The sequence below is a fragment of the Toxoplasma gondii genome, chromosome IX (assembly GCF_000006565.2).
Source record: "Toxoplasma gondii ME49 chromosome IX, whole genome shotgun sequence".
Classification (NCBI taxonomy): Eukaryota; Apicomplexa; class Conoidasida; order Eucoccidiorida; family Sarcocystidae; genus Toxoplasma; species Toxoplasma gondii.
Window position 1 is genome coordinate 2,029,628 of NC_031477.1, and position 11,914 is coordinate 2,041,541.

The 11,914-nt window shown below is 54.4% G+C and overlaps 2 protein-coding genes across 2 annotated transcripts; one reads left to right on the plus strand and one right to left on the minus strand.

The window, feature by feature from the left end:
• Positions 1-930: 930 nt before the first annotated feature.
• Positions 931-6,259, minus strand: TGME49_264780 (UTP-glucose-1-phosphate uridylyltransferase subfamily protein). The gene is made up of 4 exons (XM_018781379.1): positions 5,660-6,259; positions 4,119-5,358; positions 2,182-3,509; positions 931-1,520 (listed from the first exon to the last, which is right to left on the minus strand). The coding sequence occupies exons 2-4, from the start codon at positions 5,068-5,070 to the stop codon at positions 1,098-1,100; spliced, it is 2,703 nt and encodes a 900-aa protein (XP_018636322.1). The 5' UTR covers positions 5,071-5,358; positions 5,660-6,259; the 3' UTR covers positions 931-1,097.
• A 233-nt stretch (positions 6,260-6,492) lies between these two features.
• Positions 6,493-10,629, plus strand: TGME49_264770 (hypothetical protein). The gene is made up of 3 exons (XM_002368565.2): positions 6,493-8,255; positions 8,911-9,066; positions 9,608-10,629. Exons 1-3 carry the CDS (start codon positions 7,364-7,366, stop codon positions 9,691-9,693), a joined length of 1,134 nt encoding a protein of 377 aa, XP_002368606.1. The 5' UTR covers positions 6,493-7,363; the 3' UTR covers positions 9,694-10,629.
• The last annotated feature ends 1,285 nt before the right edge of the window (positions 10,630-11,914 follow it).

Genomic DNA, 11,914 nt, shown 5'->3' on the forward strand with positions numbered 1-11,914 from the left:
GGCGCCGCGCGGGATTTCGAGACGTTTTCACTTCCGCTGTCACTGTTACTCAACCATTTTGTAGTGCCTCTTCATCGCGTGCCTGAAGTGTAGTTTCCAGCGTATTCTGCGGCGTGAAAAGGGATTGCGTCCAACGCTGACTACGGAGGTGCCACACTGCGAACCAGAGTTTACCGGCAACCGGTTGGTTTCTGATTCTCCACTCTGAGGAAATGGCTACTTCAACAGAGGTGTCAAAGAAGGTCTGCTGAAAGAGTCTTTTTCCACGTTTGCTGTACACGAAGTTCGAAACGCCAAGTGGCCTCCAGGCGGTTTGTGCCCTTTCTAAAACTTCAACCGGTTCCAACAGAATCTGAGTCTCTAGAGCATACCTTTAGCTGCAGCTGGCCCTGTCCCTGGTACTCAGAACCAAGCTGGAAGACGGAGTCGGTCTTAAGCGCCAGGTAGTCCCGGACGGTGCATCGATGAGCGTAAACTCGCATAATCAGCGAGCGAAAAACGAATATTCAGGTGCTAGTATGATCAGTGCCATTGTTGCCTACAGTGCCCAATGAGATCTGAAACTGGATCTGCCAGGAGGACTATCGAATGTGTGTTGAACTGGTGAACGAGGTATCTAAAGCTTTCTTTCTCTCCAGGACAGGGTGCGACGCCCGCGAGAGCACAGGTGTCAGACCCAAGAGAAAAAAAGAGATTTTTTCGGAGGAAAACTGTTTTTGCAAGGTTGAACTGACGCCGTCGATTCAAAACCCCTGAGCGGGTCCTCGCCGGTCTGCTGCTTTCCGGCAGGCATCAAAAAACACGGGAAAACCGAGTTGAAACTGGCAGCTTGGAAATAGAACACAGCCACTAAAGAAGGCCTTGCGATCGAGGCTGTCTGTGTGGGTCATCTTTTCTTGCTCCTCCGAGTGAAGGATGACAGATGCCCGTCTGTTTCTCAGATCAAAGGCACAACGTATTCACCTTTGTTCGCACATGCTGAAACCCCGTATGTTTCCGTCTGACAAACGACCCACGGGATGCGCCATCGTTCCCGGAAACTTCAAGTGACTGTTTGCATTCTCCAGCTCCGCTGAAAGGGTGAAACCTCACACGAGTCAGTTTTCCAACGCAAAAGGAAGCGTGACAGACGAAGGGACGCGACCACGAGCAACCAGCGCTTCGAGCCCTTCACCACCGTACGAGACACACGACGAAATTTCGCAAAAACATTCTGAGAAGTCCCTGTCCTCGTCTTCGGTTTCTTGTCCCTCGTCATTCGCATCGATGCTTCCGTGTGTTCGACCTTCACCGTTCTCCACGTTCTTCGTCTGCGTCACTTGCAGCCTTTTTTTCGCCGTTCCTTCGCTGTCGCCGATGGATACACCCGCTCTTCTCAGCCATGAACAATGCAGCCGAGACATATCTCTCTGGGCGCTGAAGAGTGTGTCTTCTGAGATCTCGGACAAGCGACGAGGATCCGGAATCGGACTCGCGTTTTTGATGGGGCTAAACTCCTCAGCTCGAGAAACCTCCACACACTGCACACAGAAGCGAAAAGGCAAATACGAGACGACTGAGACTCTTCCACCTTATCTGCAGTCTCCACTGCCGCTGTGCGGAACTGCCGAAGAGGGAGGGGGAAATCGAGAGCAGCTCATGAAGGGAGCGCTCCACCACTGAATATTGCTAAGACGAGATGCAACCTCGGACATGTTGAACTCGCTTTTGGAGCCACAAGGCTCTGCCGATCGAACAGACATGCCCCGTACTTTCATCTTATCGAAGACATGCTCTCCTAATTCACCTGTCTGTACACATAGACGGACGCGCTCCTTGTGGGCAACAAGAGATGGCCCCCGGAAACATTTAGATTGGTACGTAGGTAGACACACAGGTACAGAAGTAACGTTGTGTCTGTCTCGCAATAGATATGCATTGCCGGATTCACACATATGTCTGTGTTGTCACATGAAGCCCGTAGTCACGAGTTTCGAATACGCGTTGCTGTTCTTTATCTGCATCGTTCACTTTCCTTCTCTTGCCTTCTTCTTCTTCTTCCCGTCTTCGTGTTTGTTTTTCCTGTCTCTCCCTCCTTCTCCGCTGTTGTCGCCCCTGCCTTCTTCTCTCCCCTCGTATACTTCCCCTCCTTCTCCTGCTTCTCTCGCAGGCGGATCCGACCCTCTCCCTCGTCTGGCTCACCAGAACGCGCGAGGCCATGGCGAAGACGTCGAATATGAAGAGCTCCAGCTTCCAGCCTTGTTTGACTGGGATCCACTCGCTTGTCACGGGTCCACCTGCCTCGCCTTGCCGGCCGTTTGTCTTCTCCACACGGATGTCTCCCTCGACAGCCACTGGGGGGAGAAAGGCGTTCACATTCTTCAAGGCCAAGTGGTACGAGGCGTCCAGTGCTTTCGAGTTCCTCAGCACCGCCTTGATGAATTCGAGATCAAAGTAGTGGAGACAGGCATTCCCCCAGGCAAACAGAAGGTCCGCGGCCTTCTCCGAGTTCTTCGCGCTTCTGTCTCCGACCTCGCCTCGCGAGGTGTCTCCTCCTTCTCGGCCAGACGAAGACAGGTTCGCCGACTCCGAGCGCGCGAGACGCACCTCGTCTGGAAGCTCCGAATATTCGATGACTGCTGGCAGAAGCTTTCTGCCTCTCTGCGGTTTCCGCGCTTCTCCGTCTCCCCTGCGGGCTTCCCTGCTCTCCTCTCCATTTCTCTCGCCTCGCGCTTCGCCTGCTTCGCCTCCGCGTCCAGTCTTCGTAGCCGTTCCTGTTGAACGCTCTGCGATGACTTGGCACATGGCCCCGACCTTCTCGTACGGGTCTCTTCGAGCGAGAACTTTGTTGCCAACGGGCACCTTGGCGTCCACACAAAGTCCGAAGAAAAGGGGGTCTGCTACCTTCGCAAGCAGGTTGTCCACGCTGCACACTTGGATCCCGACAACGCCTTTGGCCTCCAACTGCCGCAGAAGTCCCGAAGTCTCCAGGGCGCTGAAGACGCCGCCGTTGCCGTTCGGCGCGGTCTGCATGCGCCCTGGGGCCTGTAACAGCATGCGTCCGTCCGGTGAGAAAGTCGGCAGGGACGGCTGACGGAAGAAGGAGACCGTCGAGGGGTCGAGACCAAAGTACTCGTGTTCTGCAAAGAACGCCTGTGTCTCCGCGTCGTTTCGTTCGCTTGTCATGATCAACAGTGGAATGGCGACTCGGGAACGTCTTCCGGATCGTACTGTGCTGTCTCCGGTTCGCTTTATCGCTTTTCGGCTCCTCGCACTCGCTGCGTCCTCTCCTGCCGCCTCCCCCGTCGCATTGGCTGTCTCCCTGTGGGGAGTCGGGGCTGCGCTGCCTGGCTCGACGCCCTCCGCTGTCTCTTCTGCCAAGGCGCAGAGACGCAAAAGGCGCTCGGCGAAGATCTGGAAAATGCTTTTTCGTGACAGAGGTCCCGCGGGAAGCTTCCCCTTGGGGCCTGCAAACGCGAGGCGCGTGCCGTCGCCTCCAGCCAGCACAAGCACAGCTACGCGCCCTTCGCCTGCAGAAGGCAGAAGCAAACAGACCTGCGGAAGCAACTGGCGAGCGACAGAGAACAGACGAGGCGGCAGAGAGGAGAGAAGGGAGACGAGGAGAGACCGAGGGACGAAGCAGCTGAGGCAGGCGAGAGGGAAGGAAGTGAAAACACACAGACGCGAGTGAGAACAGAGGTACGAAGAGAGAAACAAGCGACCACGAAGAGAGACGTGGTGCGATAGAGAGACGGGAGTAAACGGAGATGAGAGAAACGAAAATGACAAAAGGCAGGGAAAGAACACCCTCTTTGTTGAGATGAAGGAAGAAACGAACAGCGAGAGGAACGACACAAAGCTGGACACACGGACGAAAGAGACAAACTGAAAGTTCAGCGATGGGCAAGTAACCAGAGAGTCGCGAAACAAAATCTTGAGACACGAGCGACCATCCCTTTCCCGTAAAGACACCTGAAAGTCTCGTATCTACACTTACAGCAAACGAATACCCTAACGTCTTCAAAAACATATAAATATATATATATATATACGTATTGATATGAATATATATAAATGTGTGTGTGTGGCACTTGAGGACGTTGAGACTATGAGCCTCTCAGTCGTCAGTCCCGACTTACGAATGAGGTCTAACCCCCGAGAGAACCAGTGATGTCGGACGTTCTCCGGCATGTCGATCAGACGAAGAAGAGGACAGGCGCTCGTCTCTAATCGGGAATAGAGACATTCCAGGCCCTTTGCAAGACTTCCTTCCTCCGCGTTAACGGCGTCGTTGTCCCCTGGCTCTTTCGCTTCATTTCCTCTCGCACAGTCACCGTTGGCATGTCTCTGGGGGTCTGCCTCGAGTCGGCGCCACGAGACCAAATCTGGAGGAAAGCAAGTGTCGCGACAGCACCTGGCCGGCAGGTGAAACCCGGCGGCTTCCTCCTCTCCGTCCTCGCAGCTGTCGTTCCTCGCCGTTCCGTTTCTCGCGTTTCTCCGGACGCTCTCCGCGTACTTCGTTTCTCGTTCATCAGAGTCGACCTCCTTCTCGCCATCCGTCGGCCCTCTCGCTGCGGCTCTCGGGGAAGTGCAGGCCTCCTCTCCATCCCCCCCCTCTCCATCTCGGCTCGAGCGCCATGGAGCCGAACACTCCCCATTCCGTCGGCCGTCAGAAGACGCTGAGGACCGCGGCGCAGAGATCTCGACCCCAGAGGCAAGAGAGGCTTCACACGAGCCAGGCGTTGACGTCGAGGGAGAGGTGAGAGACCTCAGGTTCTCCGTCGAGCTCTCGCGCGCTTTCGAGGCTGCCGTCTTCTCTTGGTGGCGCTGCAGAGCCTGGCGGAAGATGGTGGAGACTCTGCAGGGGTCGAAGCTCGCGAGTTGGGCAGCAAAGGCATTCGCCGCCGAGGGAGGAAGTTGAGAGAGACAGTCGACAACGTGACCTTGCTGAGCTGAGGTGTACCGCTGCCGAAGAGTCGCTAAAGACAAAGGGAGGTCAGGTGCACGGTGGGAGGCGAGGTTCGAGGAAAGGCGCCCCTCGCTCTCCTCGACTGGGAGAGACGAACACTGATCTCCGCGCTGAAGCAACATCTTGAGCGACAGCGTGGAGGTCGGACCGCGAAAAAAGAGACGGCGAACAGAGGAGAACGCTTTGAGCGACGAAAGGGAACAGGTGAAGAGCGAGGGCAAGGAAGGAGACGCCAGGAACGGTCAGAACGCTGAATCAGAAGAGGCGAATGTGAGAGAAGAGCGAGGAGGAGAACTGAAAACGAGGAGACAGACAGGGATGCAGAGGAAGGCTCTGGAGCAGAAAGGCGAAAACTCGAGAAGGAAACCTTTCTCTCTCGTCGTCTACTTCGGCCGTCGGAAGACGAAGACCTGCGAAGCAAACGAGACAGAGACAGAGAAAAGGTGGGGTAAGCGCCACGAAGTGAAACGGCGACAGACACACACACACACATGCACATGCGCATGCAGGCTTCACATGAAACCTACTAGGAGTCTCAGGCAGGAGCGTGGATGCAATCGAGGTAAAGAGAAAAGCGAAAGAGATCAGAATACCAAAGGAAAGGAACGGGAAGGTGAAAGACCTAGGTGTCTCTGTAGGCTCTGCAGACACCGACTTCCGAGAGGAGAATAAGAGAAGACCTTTCTGGCAAGAGCAAAGACTTCTTCTCACTCGGTGTGAGGAACGAAAGACACTGGAGTCCGTCTCAGATAGGAATTCGATGCACTGTATGGCGTATTTTCTGGACCTGTCACCTTGGAAATCCTTCCGCTTTCCGGTCGTCCGGCAGTCGCTCTTTCTCGCGTTGCCTGTCTGTGTGTCAAGCGCCGCCTGATGTCTCCACTTTCGAAGAAGGCGAAGAACCAAGAGGAGAACGGAGAGGAGAGAAAAGAGACTGGGGAAGTCACCCTCCGATGTTGGGGGTCCTGGGCTACCGAATTGAGAAGAAACTCTTCAGCATAGGCAGTGCCGTCTCGCCTGAATTACCTCGCGAGAGCCTCAATCTGCAGCTACGCCACTACGCCACTCTTGCTCGCTCTCCCTTAGTTCTGTTTGTCGAATTCCTTGTCTCTTGGAGAAAGGACTTCGGATTCTCGAAAAAGAGTTTTCGTTTCTGCCTTCTTCAGCGAGAAACGGACTCCGCGTTGAGTTCGGTGTGTCTTGCGTCTGCCTTCTGCTGGCTTTTTATCTCAGATATCATCGCATGTCGGAAAGCGGCAGCGGAAAAGCATGCCCGACGAGGTCGAGAATGAGACAGAGTTGAGTCTGGTGCCTCTCTGGCCTTCTCAAGGCGTCTGTCGACTCCCCTCGGGTCGGTGTTTCCGTTTTAACGAAGTCTGTTTTTCTCTTGCGAACAGCCGCGCGCATGCACACAAAGGCAGGTGATCTTGCACACAGTTGTGTCCTCTGTCGCTCCAAGCCTCTTTCCATGTCGCTCGAAGGCGCGCAGGTTCTGGCAGCCATTCTCACCGGAATTTCTTCTTTTCTCGTGCCTGTTTGTTTCTTTCGCGTTTGCGTTCCTTCCTCGAACACACATGCACTGCGGCAAGGTCCGTCGCTTTCCTGGTGCTCATGTGGTGTGAAAAAAAACGAAAAAACTAAGGAGAAAGCCGGTTTCTCCCTCAAATCCGGGCCATCCTCCCCTCTCTCCCGCTGCCAGAAGAACTGGCACTGTCTTCCCGTCTCCTTCTTGCGTTTTCGTTTTTTGTTCTCTTTGTCGGAACAAATTCTTTCGAAGAACGCGCTCTCGAGTTTGGTTCTCCGCCTTTTTCCCAGTCGCGTCCCCGTCGGTCGCACACACAGCTCGGCGTCTCATCCGCGTTGTCTTCCTGTCTCAGTGTGCGTCCGCTTCCAGACTCCGCGACAGTCCATTCTTCTCTCGTTTCTGACTGCGGGCTGCCGTGGAAAAAAGGAACAGACGAGGGAGTAGTGAATGTTCACTTTCGGGGAACGCGGACGCTCTCATTCTTCTTCGCTTACCTCTGTCTGCCAGTTGCATGTTTCCGGCAGCTCACAGAGTCGGAATCAAACTCTCAAGAGTTCTTCGCCTCTGACCTGTTTTATTTTTCGCACTCTCCTCATCCTCTCGGAAGCTCCAACGAGAACGCAACGTCTTTCTTTGCGTGTCTTCCGGTTTTTCTCGTCTCTGTGTGCGCGTCCCTCCCCGTTCCACCCCCTCCTTTCTCTCCAGCCTCTCTCTGTCTGCCTGTTTCACCTGACATTTCCTCCCCCTCTGTCTCTGTCGTATTTCTCACGGTGTTTCTCAGCCCCCGCCCCCCATCTTTTCTGACCTGTGTCTCCCCGCGCTTCTCTCCTTTCTGCCCGCGCTCCCGTCTCTTCTGTGGCCTTCGCCAGCCGTCTCCGTCTCTCCCCACGATGGCGTTCTTTGACGACTCTTCGAGTTTCTTTTCTTCCCCGTTCGGCGGCGACTTCGGCGGCCCTGCCGGCGGCTCGGAAGCGGGGCTTCGACGCTCAAGTGGTGCCGGTTTCGGCTCCCAGCCGTTCGAAGACTTCGCCTCCCCTTCTCTCTTCTCCTCGCAGCAGGCGCCGAAGCAAAGTCGCTCAGCCGCCTCTTCCTCCTTCCAGGGTACCTCTGCCTCCGGCGCAGAGGGCCTGGTCTACGTCACTGTCGGGATGCTTCAGAGTGCAGCGAAGGAGATGCGCGCGGGCGGCGAGAGCACTCAGGCCTTCAGACTTCACGGTAACGACGTCGGTCTGGTGGGTCTCCGAGGCTGGGTGGCGCCTCCAGGGTGCGAGAAGCTTGCATCGCTGGTCCGCTTCAAGCTGGCGGACGGCACAGGCGAAATCGAGGTCGAGTACGACATGGTCGACGGCAAACCATGGTGGGGGATCCACGAGGAAGAAGCTGCGGGGGTAGTCCTGCCTGAGGTCGATGGCCGATGCGGCGCGGACGAGGCCGATGGACAAGGGAACCAGAGAGCTGTCGAGGTTCTGGGTGGGAGGCGACGGTTTCTCGAGGTCGGTTCTCTCGTTCGAATCGCTGCAGGCGTCTCGATGGACTTGAAGGGTGAAGTTTCTCTCTCGGCCTCCGCCTGCGCCCCCATCAAAGATCCCGCCGAATTCGTTCTCCTCCACCCTGCAGCTGTCGCGCATGCAGCCGCCACTTTCGCGGCGAGACGCGGCACTCTCCGGCCCCAGGAGGACGAGCCGCCGAAGCAGGAGGCAGAGCGCGGCTTGAAAAAGGTCAAGACGGAAGACCTGAAGCCGACAGAGGCCGACCCCGCGGCTCCCGCAAATCTGTCGCCTGGTAGGAGTCGAGAGAGCAGAGGGACAGGCGTCTGTGGCAACGCACCATGACCTTAGGAGGGGCGAGAGACCTAGTGGGATCGGTGGAAGGCGGCGCCGGTTTGAGTGGAGGAAAGAACTGGCGACGAAGGATCCAGAAGAGAAGAATCCTCGCGACAGAGGAGCCAAAGAGTCGCGAGAAGCGTAAAAGATGCGTTTTCATGAAGGGACTGTGCTGGTCTTTCTCCTCCTTGGTGACGGGGAGAAGCTGGGCTCGAACGGGGGATACGCGTAGAACGTAGCCAATGTGAGTGGGCGTGAGAAAAGGTAAATCCATTCATTGTTGCTGAGATTGTTCCGCGAGACACTGCACACCGGCACTGGGCAGGAATGAAGTTGGGACCCTAAGTACGCAGTGAACGAGGTAGAGATGCATGGAACTTGACAAGCATTCCTGGCGATTTGTGTAAACAAGACGACATCGCGAGCGAACGCGAGAGGTCACAATCGGCATGGAGACAGTGTTTTTTCTCCTCGAGCAACTTCCAGATGCGTCGTTTCTACTGTTTTAAGCGTTGTCGGGATATGTTTTGAGGCAAAGAGCGCGGGGGCAAAGCAGGGGTACTTTCTCCTTTGTCTGACTTGTCTTGGTTCTTGACCGGTCCCGACTCATGCAGATGAGGAGCAGAAGCTTTTGGCGGATTACAGCCACATCGAGGACCCTGTCCAGCGCGAGATCATTCTCGTTCTTTTGACGCAAGGCGGAGGGGCGAAACGCGCGCCGAAAGCGACGGTGAAGGCCGAGGTTCAGTGCCGAAGCCGTGGATGCACGGGTATGAAAAATACACAAGTTAGGAGCAGGCGCGTTTCTGTGTTTGCTCGATTCGGGACCGTGGAGCGTCTCGCGAGAGTGAGGTTTCAGATTCAACAGATTCGAGGAGGTTACGAGCTAGCAAACGACGTTCAGCATTCAGAAAGGAGGAAGGTGCTGTGTTTCTGTTCCTTTGACTTCGTTTCCCGCGAGAGTCGCGACGGGCGGAGACCCGTTTTCGTCAGATTCCTGCTGCATTCGGGTGGCCGTTCCCTCCGTTTTCTCGAACGATCGACAACATCCTGTCAATTCGCGAGAATATTTGGCTCACTTTCCCTCAACGTAGAGACTCCGGCGTTCTCCTTCCACGTGGAAATCCTCTAAATCGTGACACCGGTGGCGGTTACTCGGTTCGAACCTCCACAGACAGAGTTTTTTGCCTACCTCTTGACGCTAGAAGCAGATCAAAGGAAACATGGACACAGATCTTCGTTAGTGAAGGTGCGAAGCGAACATACAAATCGGTGTTCTGCTGTTTCTGTGTGTTGCCCCCTACCCTGCAGAGGAACAGCTGGACGCTGCGCTAAAGGACCTAGAAGAAGCAGCCGAAATCATCGAACATGCAGGCTTTGTGGCCCTCGCTTGCTAGGGAAACGCAAGATGGCACAAGAAGAGTGAGGAGGCAGAGGACCCAGGGAATGAAATATGTATACCTAAGTGGAGGCATGCGTCTGTGCGTGAGGCGAGGGAATAAAAACGGAGTCCAGCAGAGACATTGAATGGCCTCTCTTGGCCGGAAAACGAAGAGAAAAGACGGGTGGCGGAAGCTCTGAAAATCCGCAGAGAGAGGGCGAACTAAAGCAGAGAGTATATCTAAGAAGAGATAGGGTGCAAAAGCAGGTCGGGCGGGTGTACAAAAGGAAACAAGGCACCTAGTATCGCGCGAGGACAGACAACAGCGTAAACGCGCTCGGTGTGAGCAGGCAAAAACACAATGCAGTGAGAGAAAGCGAAGATCGAGGCTACGAGACGCGGCAATGCAACCACAGGCTTTAAGGGATCTGTGTGTTTTGCGCGTTATAACTCGGTACGCAGAGTTCTGTCGTCCGTTGTCGTTTCCTGGAGAACGCTGCTGCGCCGGCATGCGACGGGAGAGACGACCAGCCCAACAAGACACCGCGTGATGGAATACATGTGCGAGTGTCTGCTGCATACATAAACGAAATGAATCTTTGCCTCTGCGAAAAGGGCGGTGGTATCGGGCCCCTCCTTTCGTCGCAACAGTTACTCCAAAACAGTCCCATGATGTGTGTGGCGAGCGCGAAAATACGGCAAACGGGAGTCTTCAAGGCCGTGCTGTTCTCGTAGGGAGGTCGGACTTGGCTCATGGCTGGTTGCTTGTGTTTTAGCGTTTCGTCTTTGCTTTGCCATTTTTGCCTCGGGAGCCCGCGTGGGAAACCAGTTACCAACACATCGCTTTCTGCAAGGCTACTTTAATTTTCAATTTCATTCTCCACGGTGTGCAAAAAACGCCATGCTCAGCTGTCTTCTCGTGCATGCGCCTGCGGCCTAAAGTCATGCAACCCTATCAGAGAACAGGCGCAGTGCAGGAAAGAAGGCTGCTTACAAAAATAGAAAAGGCTGATGTGTATAGCCAAAAGAATGAGAACCCCTGACATGGTCGCACTGGTCGCTGTGCACGGTCAACACTCATGCGTAAAGATGCCATCTCGCTGGAAACTGGAAAATTTCAGCTCTGCTTCGGTGAATAAGTGGAATGGGGGAGTGATCATCGCTAGGATACGTATCGCATATGGCAAGACTCTCAAGAGAAGGAAACAGGTTGTTTTTGTAGCGACCGGTCTGCTGCCTGGCAAGCCGGGTTTCAGCACTACCGCGACAATGAACGGAGAAGAAACAAGAATGGTTTGGAATCAGGAAATACTTTTCCATTGTTGAAGCCAGAACAGGTCAAGCAGGATGACATGCACAACATAGGTGCCAGAATACAGTTCCAGATGCGTACCTGTACGTAGAAATATGTCAAAGCATTCATTTAGAGAGGTACCGATATGTGTCTATGCCTTGCTGTGGTCAACAATCGAATGGTCCCTTCTGCGCATCTTCGCGAAGCTAATTATGTTTGAAGCAGTCTAGTAGAACAGTAGTTTTCAAAGTCGAAACATTGTGAAGGGCTCTATATGCCTTCGAACGCATTAAAGAATCTGTGAATGCCGCTTTGTGTGCAAAAAACAGACTCAAGAGAGAATTTTGCTTCTCGATGGTGCTGGTTACTTGGCACAGTGCCCAAACACAACAGCATGAGAACCGCTTGATGCAGAAGTAAAAACCTCTGAGTGTTTCTTATAAAACAGAAGCTAGTCGTCATTGACGGGTTTGACCAGCTTCTCTCGAAGACACATGGAAGTATTTCTGAGATTGGAAAAAACTGCTCAACCTGCTGTTCCCAAAAGAAGACGCACTTCACATTTTCTTCCACAGCATCACGGACTCATGCCGCACGCCTTTCCAGTGGACTTTTATGAAGCGTTCTCTAAGGAAGATACTTGTCTTCTTTCAGATTCTAAGTCGCCCTGATGAAAGTCCCCATCGGACAGAACACACTCGCCTTCTTTCGCTGCTGAGCTTGTGACAAACAACCATTCGCCTGAGTCATACTTCAGCTGATTTCTACAACGGTGACGAGCCCATTTTTGACACACAAACGTACGGTGGGTGGTACGGTGTTCTGTGCGCCCGAATAACCCCCCAATTTTTGCGCGCAGATGCATTTGAAGCATTCCGGCCGACTGTGCCCCATACCGGTGTCTCAGAGGAGCTCGTGGAAAGTGTTCTGTGCAGGTGGAAGT